We start from the raw sequence: 21,331 nt of genomic DNA on the forward strand, positions 1-21,331 counted from the left end.
CTGGGTTGTGTTTCTATGTTGTTTGTTTCTGTCTTTTTGAGGAACATAGTAATTTGACTGTGATCTGACAGTGTTGTTTGTGGTTTGACTGTGAATGCTCTGAAAGAGGATGGGTCTAAGTCTGTAATCATATAGTCTACTGTGCTGCAGCCAAGAGGTGAGCAATAGGTCGATCTTCCTAGGAGGTCTCCTATGAACCTACCATTGACAATGTACAGACCCAGGTTTCGACAGAGCTGTAGTAGCTGTTTTCCGTTGGTATTTGACTGCTTGTCGCAGTTATGCCTGTATGGAAGGGAAAGGATGTCAAAGTGGTTATTCCCGAAAATGTAATTGTTTCCCTGATTATTGGTGAAGTCTGGTTCTTCGCCCGTTCTTGAATTGAGGTCCCCACAGATCAACACGTTCCCCTGGGCCTGGTATTGGATAATTTCCCCCTCCATGTTGGAGAAGGTGTCCTCTTTAAAGTACGGGGAATCGATTGGGGGGATATAAAGTGCGCAAATGTAAACATCTTGGGTGTTTGAGATAATCTCCCTCTCAAGTTTGAGCCACATATGGTTTTCTCCCTTTTTTATAAATTTGATGTAATTCTTAAGTTCTGTTTTAAACCAGATCAGTATGCCTCCGGAGTCTCTGCCTTGGGTTACACTTGGTAATTTATTGGAGGGGACCACCAGCTCAGTGTACCCTTGGGGACAGCAGGTTTTGTCTCTAGGGTCGCTGTGAGTGTGGAGCGAATGGAGGAGTCCATAGCGAACATGAGCAGAGCCTTTGTGGAGTCATTGGCGCATGAACGCATCAACACGGAAAGGATGGCTACCTACGTGGAAATGATTGCTGCCTCCATGGTAAGGCTGGCTACGGTAGAGGAGAGGAGGGCTACGGCCATGGAGGAGTTTAGTCGCCAGGGTATGGAAAACATGGTGAGTGTTCAGTATAGAATGACATCTCTTGAGGAGCGATGGGCATCTATTGAACATAGAAACCAGACCTTCATGGAAATCCTTCTGAGTAGGGCTGCCATTGCAGATACGGGTCCCCATGGCCCCCCTGATGTGCAGCAAGGTGCTGTCCAGCCACTTGCAGGCGCAGAGGGGGAGCTGACCCATGAGAGGGAGGCTGGTGGCAGACCTCAAAGAAGTGGGGGTTCCTCTCCAGGTGCTCACACTTCCATGCCACTGCAGAGCCCTCGGTCAGAGCCCCACCGGAGTCCACACCCAAGTGAGAAAGACGTCTCAACCCCTGCACAGCCGCAGGAGCAGCAGACTGTTGACGAGCCCTCACAGGCTCGCCACCCCAGAGGACGCCCGCCAAAGGCGTCGAGACAGGAGCAGCAGGAAAGTAAGCAAGGGCCCTCCACATCTGCTGAAGCCACAGGGGAACCATGACGTAGGAGCACGTGTAAGAGGTAAATAAAGCACAAGTAGTCACAAGGGTAGTCTCTTGGGTGAAATTTTATGTATTGTTAAAAAAAGCCATCAGATGAATTCTGTCAAAAAAAGTCTGATGTCTACTGCTGTATTTGTGGCGTGTGTCATTTCGTGAATGGGACTTTCACATTGAGGGCTTAGGATTACTTGCAATTGGACAAATAGCTAAGAAACCGCAGGGTCTTAGCCATTGTCAATGCTCAGGTAAGAAGCTGCGAGGCAAAAGTGCTTGATTGGCTAGGCTAAGCAAATCTGGCCAGGATGACTGCGTTCCTTGCTTCCCGGGCAGCAATGTTCTAGTTTAATGCTGCCGCTGGTTGTTGGTCCTCTGCAGGATGATCGTTTTTGCCCTCCTCCTCCTCCTCCTCCTCATCATCATCATCTGAGGAGGGTATGTGAGGAGCCACTTGGTCCTCAGGCATCTGCAAGCCACGACGCTGTGCCAGGTTATGAAGTGCACAGCAAACCATGATGATTCTGGAGACCCTGGCTGCTGAGTACTGTAGGGCTTCACCTGATCTATCCAGGCATCTGAAGCGCATCTTCAGCAAACCGATGGTTTGCTCGATAATGGATCTGGTGGAAATGTGGCTGGAGTTGTAGCGCTCCTCAGCTTCGTTGGCTGGCCTCCTCAACGGCGTCATTAGCCAAGTCCTCAGGGGATAGCCCTTGTCTCCAAGTAGCCATCTGTGAAGTTGGTCTGGTGGCCTGAATAGCGGAGGCACACTAGACTGGTGCAGTATGAAGGAGTCATGGCAACTGCCAGGGTACATGGCACAAACATGCAAAATCTCCTTCTTGTGGTCACACACCAGCTGAACGTTAAGGGAGTGGAAACCCTTGCGGTTGACAAAAATACCTGGATTGCGATGGGGTGCCCTAAGGGCCACACGTATGCAGTCAACGACGCCCTGCACCCTTGGAAAGTCTGCCAGATGAGCTAATCCAACCGCTCGCACCGTCACACTTGCGCGATCCCTGGTGAAATGGATGTGATTGTGCGCGAGGGCAAAGAGGGCATCGGTTACCTGCGTGATGCAAGTGTGTACGGCTGCCTGGGAAATGCCGCTGATGTCTGCTGATGATCCCTGGAATGAGCCTGACGTAAAAAAGTTGACTGCAGTGGTGACTTTGATGGCCACTGGTAAGGAGTGTCCACCTGGGCCTCTGGGCAGCAGGTCTTGCTGTAGCATTGCGCAGATGTCAGTCACTATCTCTTGCGAAAGTTGGAGCCGCCTTTGGCACTGCTGCTCAGTCATGTTGAGGTAGCTGACCCTGTGTCTGTAGACCCTGTTTGGGGGGTATCTTCTGCGCCGACAGGTTTCCAGGCGCTGGCCCCTTCTGGCCTGTGCTGCCTCAGGTGGGTGAGCAGCAGCCTGCCGCTCCTGCTGCTGCTGCTGTTGCTGGTGCTGCTGTTGTTTCTGGTTATGCTGCTTCTGCGCCTGATGCTCGAGCTCCTCTTATGCTCAGAAGGGAAGGAAAAAAATGGTTCCCATGCTTCTGGCATATACCTCCGTTGAGGAAGCGCTGAGTGAAGGTGGCAAGAGGGGTTTCCCAGGAGTTCACTCTGGAGATGTGTGTGAGGCTCCAACCTTCCACAGATGTGGTTAAGCCTGGTAAAAGTTGCCCCAGGCCTGAGGCAAAAAATCCTGCCACCTGCAAATGATGGCTGATCAAATCTCCTCTTTAATGGTTGACTTGCAGCTGATAGTCAGCAAGCCAATAGTGCTCCCGCCAGGTTTCACAGTCATGATTCCCACCAGGCGTGTTTTACGTGGGAAAAGGGTTAAAAGTGTGAGGGACTGTTAAAATGGCATTATAGAGGCCATTTAGTGGTGATTAAGGGCCTTAAAGACCAATCCCGCCAGTTGGATGCGGGACGGATTTGGGACCATCAGACACACCTGAGTAAAAATGGCTCGGAGTCGGGAACCAGGCGGGGGGGGGTCCAGCCCGCCAGTTTTTGCAATTTTAACCCCCGCATGCCTCCAAGCCCGCCTCCACGGCTCAGTTAAAATCGAGGCCATGGAGTTAGGTCGCAGATCAGTCATGATCTCACTGAATGGCGGAACAGGCTTGAGGGGCTCAATGGCCTACTCCTATTCCTATGTTCCTATATAGTGCCTTTAACATAGTAAAACATTCCAAGGCAGTTCACAGGAACACAGTTATCTAGTGATCTGCGCATCCAGAAGTGTTTCCAGCTATTTTTATGGGTGCCCCAGAGAATTATTAAATTGTGTCACAATACCTTGTGCAAAATATCTCTTCTATACATGTACTGAAACACCGTGCATGCGCAAGATAGATTATATTGCGATAAGGTCTCTTGGGGGAGTTTGAAGTCCCTAAGATTTGTGAGCATTTAATGGGCCCTGCGAGTATTCCAAATGCCCACTAAGGTGTCAACTTTGGCTCACTGGTAGCACTATCACCTCTGAGTCAGAAGGTTGTGGGTTCAAACCCACCCCAGAGATTTAAGCACATAATCACAGGAAATCACAGGAACCCCACAGTGCAGATAGAGGCCATTTCGGCCCATCGAGCCTGCACCGACACATGTCCCACCCTATCCCCGTAACCCCACGTATTTAATCCCCCTAACACTAAGGGTCAATTTATCATAGCCAATCAACCTAACCCGCACATCTTTGGACTGTGGGAGGAAACCGGAGCACCCGGAGGAAACCCACGCAAACACGGGGAGAATGTGCAAACTCCACACAGACAGTCGCCCGAGGCCGGATTCGAACCCGGGTCCCTGGCGCTGTGAGGCAACAGTGCTAACCACTATGCCACCGTGCTGCCCTCTAGGCTGACACTTCAGTGAAGGAGTGCTGCACTGTCGGAGGTGCCGTCTTTCAGCTAAGACGTTAAACCGAGGCCCCGTCTGCCCTCTCAGGTGGATGTATAAGATCCCAAGGCACTTTTAGAAGAGCAGGGAAGTTCTCCTCGTGTCCTGCCCAAAATTTACCCCTCAACCAACTCACTACAACAGATGATCTGGTAATTTGTACAACTGCACAACTTTGCAGATTTAGCTCTTTTCTCTGCTAGCTATACACGCTAGAATATGTAATACTGATAGACTCATCATAGCATGATCTCTGAAGAATACTGGTCTTTTGAAAAAATATATTTCCTTTCTTGATAATCTGCTTAATTTAAGGTTTACATTATCAGTCCCAAAGTAACCACTGCAGTCATCCATCCTTATAACAAGCAAGAACTATTGGGGGAACTGGGAATTTCTCCATTTTCATGAAACCATTATGCACAACAATTTCATACTTCGCAGTTAAATTATTAAAATTTTCATCTTTTATATTAGGTAAGAGGCACAAGACAGGGCAGTTTGGAGATCAGGGATTTAGAAACATAGAAACATAGAAGATAGGAGCAGGAGTAGGCCATTCAGACCCTCGAGCCTGCTCCGCCATTCAATGAGATCACGGCTGATCATCAAAATTCAGTACCCTCTCCCTGCCTTCTCCCCATATCCATTGATCCCTTTAGCCTTAAGAAATATATCCAACTCCTTCTTGAATATATTTAATGAATTGGCCTCCACTGCCTTCTGTGGTAGAGAATTCCACAGGTTCACCACTCTCTGGGTGAAGAAATTCCTCCTCATCTCTGTCCTAAATGGCTTACCCCTTATCCTTAGACTGTGACCCCTGGTTCTGGACTCCCCCGCCATCGGGAACATCCTTCCTGCATCAAGTCTGTCCAGTCCTGTTAGAATTTTATAAGTTTCAATGAGATCCCCTCTCATTCTTCTAAACTCCAGCGAGTATAAGCCCAATCGACCCAATCTCTCCTCATACGTCATTCCTGCCATCCCAGGTATCAGTCTGGTGAATCTTCGCTGCACTCCCTCCATGGCAAGAACATCCTTCCTCAGAAGGTGACCAAAACTGCACACAATACTCAAGGTGTGGTCTCACCAAGGCCCTGTACAACTGCAGCAAGACATCCTTGTTCCTGTACTCGAACCTTCTCGCTACGAAGGCCAACATACCATTTGCCTTCTTAACCGCCTGCTGCACCTGCATGCTTACCTTCAGCGACTGGCGCACAAGGACACCCAGGTCTCGTTGCACTTCCCCTTCGCCTAATCTATTGCCATTCAGATAATAATCTGCCTTCCTGTTTTTGCCACCAAAGTGGATAACCTCGCATTTATCCACATTACACTGCATCTGCCATGCATCTGCCCAATCACCCAACCTGTCCAAATCATACTGGAGTTTCTCGGCATCCTCCTCACAGCACACACGCTCACCCAGCTTTGTGTCATCTGCAAACTTGGAGATATTACATCTAGTTCCCTCGTCTAGATCATTAATATATATTGTGAATAGCTGGGGTCCTAGGACCGATCCCTGCGGTACCCCACTAGTCACTGCCTGCCACTCGGAAAAAGACCCGTTTATTCCAACTCTTTGCTTCCTGTCTGCCAACCAGTTCTTTATCCAAGTCAGTACCTTGCCCCCAATCCCATGTGCCTTAACTTTACACGCTAATCTCTTGTGCGGGACCTTATCGAAAGCCTTTTGAAAGTCCAAATACACCACATCCACTGGTTCTCCCTTATCTACTCTACAAGTTACATCCTCAAAAAATTCCAGTAGATTAGTCAAGCATGATTTACCTTTTGTAAATCCATGTTGACTTTGTCTGATCCTGTCACTGTTTTCCAAGTGCTCTGCTATTACATCTTTTATAATGGATTCTAGCATTTTCCCCACTACCGATGTCAGGCTTACAATTCCCCGTTTTCTCTCGACCACCTTTTTTGAACAGTGGGGTAACATTAGCTACCCTCCAATCCATAGGAACTGTTCCAGAGTCTGTAGAATTTTGGAAGATGACCAGCAATGCATCTACTATTTCTAGGGCCACTTCCTTAAGTACCCTAGGATGTAGATTGTCAGGCCCTGGGGATTTATCAGCCTTCAATCCCGTCAATTTCCCTAACACCATTTCCCTACAAATACCGATTTCTTTCAGTTCCTCCCTCTCATTAGACCCTAAGTTCCCCGACATCTCTGGGAGGTTATTTGTGTCCTCCTTTGTGAAGACAGAACCAAAGTATGTATTTAATTGGTCAGCCATTTCTTTGTTCCCCATTATAAATTCTCATTAAAAATAGCAGCTTATAGCTTAGATTAAAGATGTAGGGCTAGATTTTCAGTTGCTTGCGCCAGCAGTTAGCGCCTTAAGAGAAGTGATTTTCGGGCGCTATGCGTGTAGCGCCCGGGCGCAGCGCAGTTTGCGCCCCGCCCCAAATTAAGTTGGCCGTTAGCGCCGGCGCAAAGTTTAGCGGCCGCCCGGATGCGCACGCAGAAAATGACGTCACATCCTCGTGCAACGCCCTTTGGCCGCCCCGAATCCAAACTTCAGTCGGACCGCCCCATTGTGCGGCTGGCGTCCAGAGCGTTTGTAAAATGGAACGCAACACACCCTGGGGAGCGCAAATTAAAGGGCACTCCTCCTGCACGATAAACGGCAGTCTGCATCTGTTGTGTGGAAGGATGCAGTGTGTTGTTCTGAATGGCGTGCCTCCTCCTCCTCCTCCTCCTCCTCGTCATCTTTTCCCCCCAGACTCTGCCTTTGAAAACAACACATGCACCCTTCCCCTTTAAGAGCTCACTGGCACCAGAGTGTCTGCTGTGCGCTGCGCCCGAACTCGGGCGCTGCGCTCTGCACCGCCGGCTTAGCGCCTAAAGATAGTAGTGGAACGCCTCTTTTAGCGCTCCACCAACCTCTTAGGGCGAAGCCACTGAATTTCCGGCAACGGGGCGCTACTTTGGGGCGGGCGCTAACTTCGGGCGGGCGCTAAGGTTAGCGCCCCAAAACTGTCTATACTGAAAATCTAGCCCGTAGTATATTTGGAAGTTTCGATCACCCAATTCTACTCACGTAATGCGTTTTATTTGTTCCTTGTCAGGAAAAATTTGAAATTCCATAATTTGAGCCAGATCCTGCCTTAGGCAAACCATTGATGATGGTGACCAGGTTAGTGCTGTTTTAGCTGCTTTACAAGTATTATTACAGTGTCTTGATTGGCTAATTTTCATTTATTCCCTCTTACAAATTTGCATTTAACAGCATCGGCTATGGCAAAATAGTGCTTACTTGTGTTTTTATTGAGGGTCGCTAAAATCTACACGTAAGAACATTTAACCCCTTTTTTAAAAAAAATAGCAGCTTATAGCTTAGATTAAAGATGTAGTATGTTTGGAAGTTTCCATCACCCAATTCTAGTCAGGTAATGCATTTTATTTGTTCCTTGACAGGAAAAATTTGAAATTCCATAACTTTAAACTGAGTCATAACAAGATCACAATCAGCCAGCAACATGCTGGCTAAGTGAAAACCCGGTTTTGGAATGGATGATCTTGCACGATTTCTGGAAATTAATGTTAACCTGTATTTTCCAACAAGCTTGGACAATGTAATTTCATCCACATCAAATCTGCACCAAACTTAGTTAAGTTGGGTAATCTTCCAGTCGGATATTATTACCTTATATGTATATATAATTCATTGAAAACTTGTCATTTACAAAGACTAGCTTATAATGATCTTAGGATGTGGTGCGCCAGCTCACTGTGATCATGATGAGCAAACATTACAATTTCTGTAGTTTGTAAATTGAATGTTACATTTTAGTGATCATTTCCCATTTGCCTTTGTACATATACCTTAAAAATACAAATGCTGCAATACAGAAATAATCTTCATCAATCACAAACAAAATTATGAACATAATTGTGCAAAACCAATGCCTGTTTGGCCTTTCTAGCTCACTGTGTCGAGGCTTAAAAGTGAAGGGTCAGTCGTAAATATTTATCCCATTGAAAATATATAAACATTTTTATTTTAGTCAGTTTATTTAAGCTAATTAAGGAGAGCCAACACGGGTTTGTAAAAGGAAGATCATGTTTGACTAATATAATTGAATTTTTTGATGAAGTAACAGACAGGATTGATGAAGGGAATGCAATGGATGTTGTCCACATGGATTTTAGGAAGGCGTTTGACAAAGTACCACATAAAAGGCTGGTTAACAAAATTGAGGCTCATGGAATAGGTGGGTCAACGGCAGATTGGATAAGGAATTGGCTTAAGGACAGAAAACAGTGAGTTGTGGTAAATGGCTGTTTTTCAGACTGGTGGATGGTAGACAGTGGTGTTCCCCAAGGGTCAGTGCTGGGGCCACTGCTTTTTTTGATATATATAAATGACCTGGATATTGGAATACAGAGTAGAATTTCTAAATTTGGGGGTGTGGCAAATAGTGATGATGATATCAATCAACAACAACAGGACATAGAAATGCTAGCAGAATGGACAGACATGTGGCAGATGGAATTTAATACAGAGAAGTGTGAAGTGATACATTTTGGCAGAAGTAATAGGGAGAGGCAATATACACTTAATGGCACAGTTTTAAAGAGTGTGCAGGGACAGAGGGACCTGGGAGTTAATGTGCATAGGTCCCTGAAGGTGGCAGGACATATTGAGAGAGTGGCTAACAAAGCATATGGGATCTTGGGCTTCATAAATAGATGTATTGAGTACAAAAGTAGAGAAGTTATGCTGAACCTTTATAAAGCACTGGTTAGGCCACAGCTGGAGTATTGCATCCAGTTCTGGTCACCACACTTTAGGAAGGATGTGAAGGCCCTTGAGAGGGCGCAGAGGAGATTTACCGGAATGGTTCCGGGGATGGGGGATCTTAGCTACAAGGACAGGTTGGAGAAGCCGGATTTGTTTTCATTAGAGCAAAGCAGGTTGAGGGGTGATTTGATAGAGGTGTACAAGATTATGATGGGTTTGGATAGGCTAGATGGGGAAAGACTGTCCCCATTAGTTGATGGTACAAGGGTTAGGGGACACAGCTTTAAGGTTTTGGGCAAAAGGTACAGTGGGGATGTGAGGAAAAACTTTTTACACAGTGAGTGGCGATGACCTGGAATTCGTTGCCGACGGAAGTGGTGGAAGCGGAGACACTCAATGTTTTCAAGGGGAGACTGGATAGGCACTTGAGGGAAATACACTTGCAGAGCTACGGGGATAGAGCTGGGGAATGGGACTGACTGGATTGCTCTACAGAGAGCTGGCATGGACTCGATGGGCTGAATGGCCTCTTTCTGTGCCGTTATGGCTCTAATGACTCTATGACTCTATGGCTAGTTCAATATTATCACTGGAGTTGTCTAACACATCTGTATAATGTTAGCTTCTAAATATTCCACTGACTGTTTTAAATCTACTTACCAAAGACAGTCCTTGCAGGGACTGATTCTCTGTTCAACCAAAATGACACTTGTGAAAGAATGACAGTCATGATACACGGCAGGTAGGTTTGGATCACAAAATACCCAATTTTTCTCTTCAGGTGGAAATATGTTGTCATGACTTTGTATTCACCTGAAATGAAAGGCCAATAAAGAGTGGGTTTGCAATGAAAGAAATAAACTAGTTATATAAGTCAGGTGTTGTTCTAAATAAACTTTATGTACAAATTATAAACCTAAACTACCTACTTTAGTTAACTTAAACCAACTAATGGGAGAAGGTGAGTTTCAAAGTTACCCTATCTCCCTGCAGTAAGCATGTCAAATTCCAAATATTAGAAAACAAGCACCTTGTGAGCTCTATAAACAAAAATAATTTTAAGTGGATCTATCGGTTCCTGGTTTACAGCAGTGAAATCTAAATGTTTTCAAAGTCAAATGATTAAACTAGCCAAGTTACAAAACTTCAAAATGGATAATGAGGAACTTTCATTTCATTATAGGACTTCATAGATCTTTTGAAACAATCTAAGAAAAGATACATGAAGTATCGTTTTCAGCAACTATACTGATAGCCTGCACAAGACTCTCGCTATTTCTTAAATGAAAGATATATCTATACAACAGTCATGCTTGTTCTTCACTAACACTTGGAAAACTGTAGTTACATGTGAATACAACAGTGCAGACAACTGAAGATTATACAGCTTGCTCTGTATTTTAAATGGAAGCAATTTGGAGAGTTCCCTAGGAACAGACAACCTAATACTTATTAGCATTTGTTCATAACAAGCTGTTTAAAAATTGGAAGACATACGCTTCTTTTGTCTTTTTCAACAATAAAACACCGTGGATTTGATATAAATATCAAAATTACATCACTAAAATCCCTACATACTGAACATTTGTTTTCACCCAAATTTAATAAACTTAACCAAACTGACCTTTTAAAGAGTTATGTATACATTATCTGCTTGATTTAAGTATAACCATCTTGCTGCAAAGCCACAGATGCATGTCTTAGTTTTGTTCAATGTATCATGGAACATTAGAAGTACCATCAGCAGGGGAAATTAAATAGGCAATAGCAAGGGCAGATGTGCAAATAATTGAAAAGTCAGCTTTGCAAATTTGATAAAATTCTAGCGCAGCAGCTTGGAGTGACATTGTGGCTCGGTATCAAATTTTGTTTGATTATGCACCTGTGATGTGCCTTGGAATGTTTTGCTATGTTAAAGGTGCTATATAAATGCAAGTTGTTGTTGTTGATGACAGAAGACAAGAGGCCATCTCCTTCACATTAAGTCGAACATTATGACCATACCCACCGATTAATCTAGAGGTTATATTAACCAGTTCTGGAATCACAAGCTGAAGTAATAATGCATCGGAAAATTGACCCTTTTATTTAAATGTAATCATATCAAGGACTATATGCACTGTATACATATACACAAAACATAAAATGTGATATTGCAGTGTACTGTATAATCGTTTATTTTCAAACTAGTTAGATTATAGATTTTGACAAAGGTAATAAGCCATGGTTTAAATCCATATACAAACACCATATGGACAGAATATTGACCTGCCTATCCGTTAAAAAGTGCAACCCAAAATTTGCCAGGGCAATTTAGGCTGGTCTTGTACCCTTGAGCTAGGACTTGTCCTCACTGATGCTGTCTAGTACTGACTTCACCATAAGTTACGTGATCAGCTCATTTAAATGACCATTGATAGTTCAGTGGAAGATTGCAGCAGCAGGGTGGGTTAACAGCAAGTAAGTCGGCGAATGTTTGATGCAGTGAATTGCCTGTCACATAGTTGTAATAGTTGGCCAATGTGTGGTTTTGTGCCCACTTTCAAAGAATGGCCCAGATATTCTGATCCCTATGGGTGGGTACGCACTGTGTACCTGCCCGTAGGGACAATGGAAATGCCAGTTTCAGGCATACACAGTGCATGCACTGAAAACCGGCATTTCCGATCTGTCAAGAATGCTCTTGACAGATCGGACGCCTGCCCTGGAGAAGGGCCTCTGCGGGCGGATAGTTCCGCTTTCTGGAGCCCTTCCTCCCGCAGAAAACTCTTAGAATTCTGACCTATTAAAGAGTTATGTATACATTATCAGAATTCTAAGCATAAGGCCTGCTTTTACCAGGATAAGAGTTGAAAAAAGTTTTTTTTTAATTTCAGTCATTTATCATTTAAAAATACTTTTTAAAAAGTTTATTTTTAGCCCCGTAAAAAGCTTTAATTATTTTTTTCAAAAAATTACATTTTTAAAATTATTTAATTTATTGTAATTTCAGCTAATTTTTAAAAGGTGATGGTTTTTTAAAAATTTATTTAGTTTTACTATGTTTTTTCATTGATCTCCATTCATATATTTGACAGGTCTATCTGTCAAGTGTATGAAGGGAGATTCCCTTCTTTGATTGGTCCCCCATGGCCCACGTGATCCCAGGGACGCTTGTGAACCGCATGCGCCACTGAGATACGTGGGCCCTGCGCACTTGGAGTTGGAGAGGCCCAGCATCGGAACTATACGCACCTCGGGAGCCCTCAGGTAAGTGCGTACATTTTTTCCAGATCGGAGGCCTCCGCACGCGGGAAGTCTCCGATCGGAAAATACGGCCCAATGTCTCCAAGTGGAGGAGCAGACATAGCCACCCAAAAGGAGCAGGGCATTGGAAGGAGGAAGAAAAGACGAGCACAGCATTTTAATGAGAACGACCTTCAGACAATCCTGGATGAGATTCAGCAATGGAGAGAAAGACTGCTGGGTCTCCACGGAAGGCACAAAAAGAAGTGTCTCATGTGCCATGTGGAGGAAGATGGCAATAACACTGAATATGTTACTGAATAGCTCTGTCATCCACAGAACTGCAAACCAGTGTTGAAAAAAAGTACAATGACCTGACAGGGGCAGGCAAGCTAAGAGATTGGCCACTCTCCCTTTTCTTCCTTGGCCATCATAGGCACCAACACACGTTCATCCTCTAAAGTTAATAGATGCACAAGTCACCTTTTACACTGCACTATGTTAAGGGGGGTAACTAGCTCAGGATCTTAAAATATGGGACATCATCTCCCCTAACATCAATTACTTGAGGGAATTAATGATAGAAAATTGCAAAGCAATGTGGGTGCCATTTATTAAGAAGCCCAGCAGCAGCATGAAACTGATGGCCTTGTTGTGCTACTGTCTTGCTATGATGCCAAACAGGATCAATTCCCTAGCTCTCCTGAAAAGTGTGTCAGCCACTTGATGAGTACATGCCCAGATGGCACCCTGTCTGATATTGTACAGATTCCCCATGACTGCATGAAATAATCCGGTGGTGTAAAAATTGAGTGTAGTCGTGACCTTCACAGCCACAGGATATACAGCTCTCCTATCGCCTCCTTGGTGAAGCACATTCTTCGAACACAGAGCTGCTCACTAAGGTCAACATGGGATCTGTGTGGCCCTTACATTCTTTAGAAGGGAGTAATATCTTGGGGTGCATTCTCCTCTAATGCTGCTTCACGTTCCTTCCTCCATCCTCTTATGTTGCTCCTCCTCCTCCATTATGATAGCAAACAAAGGAATGCCCTTTGGGAATTTCATACCTGTTCCTTGGAACCTGTCACCATGAGTGGTAGCTAAAGTATCCCGAGGGTCTAATGACCCCTCAGGCAGTCAGAGGCAAGTCCAGCACTATCTGAATGAAAAGCGAAATAAGCATTCCGGTAGCTCTTTCTCAGCTCTAGTAATCAGCTGCAACAGTTTCTGCATTCTTCAGGCTCAAAGGTTCCTCACTTCCACCAGTCTCGGGCATTACAGGAAACAGGTAGGCTTCATTTAACTCATTCTGACTCAACCCTGTTGCATTATGTGTGTAACTTCTGATGTTTCAGTGTGCCAATGCCACTGGCCCTCATTTAAATAAATGTTAATGAGCTCTATGGGAACTCAGCGAGTGGATCGCAGGGAGGTCTTATGAATCATCGGAAATTGGAGTGCATCAATTTCGAGGCGGAAACCCAACAGAAGTGGCTTAAGCTCCAAATCACAGGCCTTAAAATCTCCCTGTGCCATTCCAGCGCTAAGTATATTCCAAAACAGTAAGTAAATTCAGGGCCTACATATTTGCATGCTTCTGATGCCAGACGTCATTTAATATTTCCTTATTCTACATTTCATAACTCTCAACATAAATTTCCGATGAGATTGGTGAAATAAAAATAACTGGCTCCAAAGGTTCATGGGCTGCAAGTAAACACTACATGACATTTCAATAGGTTTAGTGGTATGAAAGCTAACATTTTATGGGGATGTTTAAGTAGCAGTAGCAGTGAAGATGTAGGAGGGCCGAAAGCTGCTTTAAAAGCTTTGGTTTTGTGTTACGGTTCATTCACATTCCCAGAGTTTAGAGGTGATGCAAAGCAGAAACCTCTTCACAGCAACCCTAAACTTGGAGTGTGAATCGTATGTGAAGTTGCAAACTGATTCCAATGTGAAGCAAAGTGGAGTGAGACGCGCTCTTCCAGGGAGACTCACTCCACTTCGTTCAGGTGTCAAGTGTTGTGTCTGTGTATAATAAGACACAGAGTGCAGGAGAACGGTATAACAGGTGTTTACTCAACATGGCTCACACGGGAAGTGGTCTGCACAGATTACTACTCAGTGCTATATACAGGTGTGGTCACTGCCGGTACTGCAGTATACATGAGCTGTAAAAAGTAGTTCCCCCCTTAAAGGTATATACATTACAATTCCTCCCCTTTTAGATTAACAGTACCATAGCACTCATTTAACAATTAAATATCAAACTAATTATAATTAACACTTTTAACATGCAACATTAGCTGAAAATAGTCTATTTATATATTCAGTCTTTGGGGAGGCTTCCTGATCCTTTCTGGATAGCGCCTTTCCCGAGTGTCTTGCTCTTGGTGCGGAGGCGATTCTGGCCCCCTGTCATCGGTTGGTTCATCAGCTTCCGATGCTACTGTTTCTGGGGTAGATGCGACCTGTACATCGGGTTCATCACCAGGTACGTATGGGCGAGGCATGGGGTTGACTTGTTCCTGTGACTCTAGGATCTGGTCAGCATGGCGTCTCATGATGCTCTCCCCAACGTCCACTGTGTACATTAGTGGGCCCTGCCATGTGCATATCGTTCCTGGCTGCCATTTTTCTGTTCGGTAGTCGCGGGCCAAGACTGGTTGCCCTACATTGAAGCTCCTTGTTGGATTCTCATGGATGTGCTGGAATTACTTACTCTCAACATCTCTTCGTACGTTTGGTCTGAGCAAATCCAGGCGAGATCTTAACCTTCGGTTAAAGAACATCATGGCTGGGGCCTGGTTGGTGACTGCATGTGTCGCATTCCGGTAGGCGAACAGGAAATTGTCCACCTTGTGCTGCAGCGGAATGTTGTCATTGTACATAGCCTTTATTGCCTTCTTAAAGGTTTGTACGAACCTCTCAGCCAATCCATTTGTGGCTGGATGATACGGGGCGGATGTGTAATGCCTTACCCCATTCTATTTCAAGAACCTCCGGAACCCTTCGGACACAAACTGTGGTCCATTGTCGGAGCAAATCTGTTCTGGCAAGCCATTCCTGGCAAAAATGGTCCGTAGGACTGCAATAGTTTTCTCCGTGGTGGTGGAGGACATTTTGATGACCTCAGGCCATTTCGAGTGCGCATCCACGGCTATTAAAAATATTGAGTCCATGAATGGACCAGCAAAATCAATATGCACCCGTTGCCATGGAGATGAGGGCCACTCCCATGGGTGTAGAGGGGCCTGTGGTGGTGCATTTTGGACTTTCTGGCATCCTGAGCAGCTCTTGGTCAGGTCCTCGATTTGTTTATCGATTCCCGGCCACCACACATAAGCCCTGGCTAGGCTTTTCATTTTTTCCCCTCCCAGATGACCCTCATGAAGCTCATTGAGCACTCTATCCCTTAACTTGGGTGGAATTACCACTCGGGATCCACACATCAAGGTCCCCCGGCACACTGACAGCTGTTCTCTTCTTGTCGAGAATGCTGGCAACAGTGAGTCACCATGTGCTGGCCATCCCTTCACCGTCAAATCATATACGCGAGACAGTGTCGGGTCATTTCGGGTCTCCTTTTCTATACGAGCGTTAGTTACCGGTAGGTATTCAACTATAGTCGAATGGAATATTTCGACAGGATCCACTGCTGGTGCTTCCTCCGCAGTAGGCAGTGGCAGGCGTTATAGCCCATCAGCATTTCCATGCTGTTTCGTGCCCATATATTCAATCTGATAGTGGTGCGCCCCTAGAAAAAGTGACCATCTTTGTAGTCGTTGCGCAGTCATAGAAACATAGAAGATAGGAGCAGGAGTAGGCCATTCGGCCCTTCGAGCCTGCTCCGCCATTCAACGAGATCATGGCTGGTCATCCAAACCCTAGCACCCGGTCCCTACACCGACAGCCATCCCACACAAGCCCTATCCCCGTAACCCCACGTATTTAATCCCCCCTAACACTAAGGGCCAATTTTTTTTATCATGGCCAATCAACCTAACCCGCACATCTTTGGACTGTGGGAGGAAACCGGAGCACCCGGAGGAAACCCACACAAACACGGGGAGAATGTGCAAACTCCACACAGACAGTCACCCGAGGCCGGATTTGAACCCGGGTCCCTGGCGCTGTGAGGCAACAGTGCTAACCACTATGTCACCGGAACGCCCTTCTTCGGATTAAAAATGGAGACAAGAGGCTGGTGGTCAGTCAGCAAGGTGAATTTCTGCCCGTGCAGATAGTGATTGAACTTTTTCACTCCCCACACTAGGCTGAGGGCCTCCCTGTCAATCTGGGCGTAGTTACGCTCGGCTGAGGTTAGTGATCGTGACGCAAAGGCTATTGGCCTCTCTGAGCCGTCCGAGAATTTGTGCGACAGCACCGCTCCAATGCCGTAGGGTGACGCATCACATGCCAACCGAATTGGTAATGCTGGGTTGTAATGGGCCAATACCTCTTTCGATGTGATTAGTGTTTTGCTCTTCTGGAAAGCTCGTCTTCATTCGTCACTCCACTTCCATGGCAGCCCAGTTTGCAGTAGGGTGTTCAGTGGGTGTAGTATTGTAGACAAATTTGGCAAGAACTTATGGTAGTAGTTTACCAGCCCGAGGAACGACCTCAGTTGTGACACATTTTCTGGTGCTGGAGCCTTGACTACTGCCTCAATCTTCTCTGGGGACTTATGTAACCCCTCTTTATCGATAACGCGGCCACAGTACGAGATCTGTTTTCTAAAAAACTCGCATTTGGGGCTGTTAGCTCGGAGCCCATATTCCTGCAATCCAGTGAGTACCTGCTCCAGGTTGGCAAGGTGATCACTGTCATTTTCGCCCGTGACCAGGATGTCGTCCAAATAACACTGGGTCCCTGGGATCCCTTGCAGGACTTGTTCCATTGCCCTCTGCCAAATAACCGGAGCTGATGCTACCCCGAATGCCAGCCGGTTGTATTGGTAGAGACCTTTATGGGTGTTGATTGTGAGGTATTTTTTTTGATGCTTCTTCTACCTCCATTTGCAGATACGCCTGGGCCAGATCAATCTTAGTGAAGCGTTTCCCTCCAGATAGCGAGGCGAAAATATCTTCAATCCGCGGAAGTGGATATTGTACGGTGTGAAGGACCGGGTTCACTGTTACCTTAAAGTCCCGACAGATGCGAACCTTCCTTGGTTCCCCAGGCGTGCTGCTCAATGACTTTTTCATCACACGGACGATGGGTGTAGCCCACTCGCTCCAGTCTACCTTGGACAGTACACCTGAACGTTCCAGACTCTCCAGCTCGGCTTCGACGGCTGGGCGGATCGCATAAGGTACCGGTCTGGCCTTAAAAAAATTTGGGCTTGCGTTTTCTTCAATTTTAATCGTCGCTGTCATGCCTTTTAGTGTTCCGAGTCCTTGCTGGAACACTTCTTTTGCGTCAGTTAGGATCTTTGACAGTCGCCCAGGTGTGATGTCATCATCCTTTTTGTCAGCCACAGTCAGTGCCTGTATGGAATGCCAATCCAGTTGTATTTTCCGGATCCATTCACGTCCCAGTAATGGTGGTCCTCCATCTTGCAATACATACTGGTCTAGTTTTGGTGTTTCCTTACCGTTATATATAACAGTCACCCTTATTTTTCCTTTGGGGTAGACTTTTTGCCCCGTGTACGTCTTCAAAATAATTTTTGTGTCTCTCAAGAGTATGTGTCAGAATAGCCGCTTGTAGTCCCGTCGGTTTATGACTGTTAGGGCTGATCCTGTGTCCAATTCCATCTTTACCTGGACTCCTGCTATCTTGAGAGTGACCCAAATGGTTCGGTGATCCTCCGTTGTGATCACATTATGTAGTTTCAGACAACTCAGTTCCCTGCTTTCGGAGTCGTTATCACTCTTTTGTTCGTCTGAACTATTCTCCGTCATCTTATGTACCTTCTTGTACTTTTCTTTGGTAGGTTTCTTATTGCTGGTTTTCTTTCCCGACCTGCAGACTCGTGCTATGTGTCCTACTTTTCCACACTGTCTGCACACTTTGTCTTTGAACCAGCAATCATTCTGGTCGTGTGTTGTTCTGCCGCAGCGATAGCACTTCTCTGTTCCACATGACATTTCGTTTGTGCCATATTCTTGCGGTCTCTGTTGTATCTCTGCAGTGCCCCGTGATGCTGCTTCATATGATACCGCAATGCTGAAAGCCTTTTCCAGCATAAGGTCCTTTTCAGATAAAAGCCTTTTCTGGGTTCCTTCACTTTGAAGCCTACACACAAACTTGTCCCTTAAGGTATCTGCCAGTCCCGCTCCAAACTGGCAGTGTTTCGATAGTTTGCGCAGTTCTGTTAAATAATCAGCATTGCTTTCATCCTTATGCTGGTTCCGTTAGTGAAACTTGAATCTTTCTGCTATCAGCAGCGGTGTGGGGTTTAAATGTTCCTGTAGTATCGTTACTATATCTTCAAAACTCTTTTCCATTGGCTTCGTTGGGGTTACTAGATTTCGTAATAAACCATACGTCTTTGCACCCATTAAATTTAACAATACCAACGCTTTCTTGTCATCTGACACCTCATTTGCCTTGCAGTATACCTCTATTCGTTCGACATATGTAGTCCAATCTTCGACTTCATTGTCAAATGCGGTGATACTGACACTCTTTGGCATTTTGGGTGTGGTTTAAAATGGCGTCTCCCAATGGCTTAAAATGGCATCTCCCGCGCTTTCCTTCCTCCCCCGCTGCTGCCAACGCCGCTCCCGGCGGTTCTCGTGGCAATGGCTGTGCCCTGTAGGTTTTGCGCGCTTCTCCTGCGCTGCTGCCAACCCCGCTCTCGGCGGTCCTCATGGCAATGGCGGAGCCTCACGGGTTTCTGCGCGTCTCTCTCTCCCTCTCTTTGACGCTGCTCGGCCCCTGAACACCGGCTGCGCCCTGTGCGCTCTGCCCTCTCTCTCTCTCCCCCGTCGACGCTGCTCGGCCCTTTGCTGTGCCGCTCGGTCGGGCTCTAGCCCACCGCTGTCCGGTAAGGGTCTGCGCACTACCTGTTGCCAGCCCGTTTCGCTGGACCACCTCGACTGGAAAGCCAAGCCTGGCTCTTGACAGCCTCCCCCGTAATTCTTGAGTCTCTGCTGGATGACTGGGTGGTTGCCCGTGGTCGACGCCCGAGTCTCTGGCCTTGACCTCCAATCCACTGATCTCCAGGAACGAATCCCCGGGCGGTGATGCAGAGTTGCAGGTAGGTTCGAACTTGCCTTGTCGCCAATGTTGTGTCTGTGTATAATAAGACACAGACTGCAGGAGAAAGGTATAACAGGTGTTTACTCAACGTGGCGCACACAGGAACTGGTCTGTACAGATTACTACTCAGTGCTATATACAGGTGTGGTCACTGCCAGTACTGCAGTATACATGAGCTGTAAAAAGTAGTTCCCCCCTTAAAGGTATATACATTACATCAAGTAATGCCCTGACACTAGTTTCTGGTTACGTTTACACTATAATGCTGCAGTTGTGTAAATGCAGCTTTAGATGGATTTTAGTTGGTTTAATCAGACTGAACTGAGCATACAAACCCAACTGGCTTTACTCATTAATGTTAATTAAAACAAAGCTGTTGCATTTATGTTTGTTCATCAGCTGAGCAAATAATTACCATTTGCATCACATTTCATTTTCATTTTCAGTAGTTTTTTTTGAGTGAATCTCTTTAAAATCTCTCAACAGAGATCAGTTCCAGCTGAAATATCTTGTTATTCCAATGTCACAAACAGTACCAAATGCCATAATAAAACTGCACATCTACCCACAACTACACACAAATTAAAAATGCACTGCCCTTTGTGCATCTCATTACTGCCATTTACTAATTGTTATCTGTGCATCTATTAAAATGTAAATAGCGTTGAAGCTGTATGATTGCAGGCAATTGGGTAGATTTTGAGGCCTCCTGCCCAGTGCAAAGAGGGCAGTAGTGCTCAACTGAGTCAGGCGCTAGGCCCATTTAAAATGCAAATAGGGGTCCTGTAACATATATAAGAATCCGTTTCCCAATTTAGGACAGCACTGGGCGGAGCTTGCGCTGCACACGCTCCGTCCCGTATCAGCAGGTGCTCCAGCCAAAGAGGAGTTTTTGTTTATTTTTTGGGGGATGTAAGGAGCAGGAGTGTTCCTCCGGGCTCCACAAAAGCTGGCGAGGGCACTGCCACTCCGGGTAACCCCCCGCCCCCCTCCGCCACGATTTGAGATTGGACCCCTCCACCCCAAAGGGCTGGAGACCTGGCAGAAACAGCTTCCACCCCAAATTCCTACTGTCCCTGCCCAGACTACATTAATTCTGCAACCAAAACAGACTGGAATTCTAGGCAAGGATGTTTTTCCCAGATGATTACTGCAGGATCAGACCATTGTTTGAATTTTTTTGCGTTCATTTTCACGTGCACCCAAATAAAAGATTTTGTTAACCTCAGCATTATTTAATCCTCTTTACAAACCTGTACTAGACTTGATAAGCTCTTCCCCCACAGTTTGTCCTAGTAAATCATACTGATTCAGACGCGAGCCATCTTCTGCGACTACCACAGATTTTTCTGGTCCATGAGTCCAATTGTAATTCACCTCTGTGTGTGTATATGCATCTGCAAACACAATGAACAAGCAGAATAGAGATTATTGCCATTGGCTAAAACACCAATCTGAGTTTCTACTTTTTGTCTCTGGAGACCAGTATTTAAATACAGTCCAACAAGAGAGATGAAGGCAGAAGGTAGATATTTTTGTTCCTTCAATAAAATTGCTGGCAGTTTCCACCTGATTCTCTATAGATGTGAGTCAACATCTCAAAGCCTTTATAAATAAATGGGGGTTACTTTGGCACCTCAGTTTCTGAAAAGAGCAGGACTGAATCCAGCATATAAAATGGCCACTGGGAGAATCACAGACACTCTTCAGGGTTTAGGACTAAAATGCTTTCCTGCGAACACAGATATAACTTAGGAGACCTTGGTCTAGATTTTGCTGTACTAATAACGGCGAGGCTATCAGCAGTCACTGTCATCACTGGTAAAATTGAC

General features: G+C 45.7%; 1 protein-coding gene across 2 annotated transcripts in view; it reads right to left on the reverse strand.

Annotated features, from left to right (window-relative positions):
• The window catches only part of LOC147123239 (gamma-aminobutyric acid receptor subunit alpha-2), a 547,289-nt gene that overhangs the window by 124,460 nt on the left and 401,498 nt on the right, over window positions 1–21,331 (reverse strand). For both annotated transcript variants that reach the window (XM_085969649.1, XM_085969641.1), the window contains 2 exons: window positions 20,753–20,896; window positions 9,723–9,875 (listed from right to left, as the gene is read on the reverse strand). In XM_085969649.1, coding sequence (XP_085825775.1) covers window positions 9,723–9,875; window positions 20,753–20,896 — 297 coding nt within the window. The remainder of the gene's footprint in view (window positions 1–9,722; window positions 9,876–20,752; window positions 20,897–21,331) is intronic.

The sequence above is a fragment of the Somniosus microcephalus genome, chromosome 2 (assembly GCF_052327205.1).
Source record: "Somniosus microcephalus isolate GS21.2 chromosome 2, FLI_Smic_1.0, whole genome shotgun sequence".
NCBI classification, from domain to species: Eukaryota; Metazoa; Chordata; class Chondrichthyes; order Squaliformes; family Somniosidae; genus Somniosus; species Somniosus microcephalus.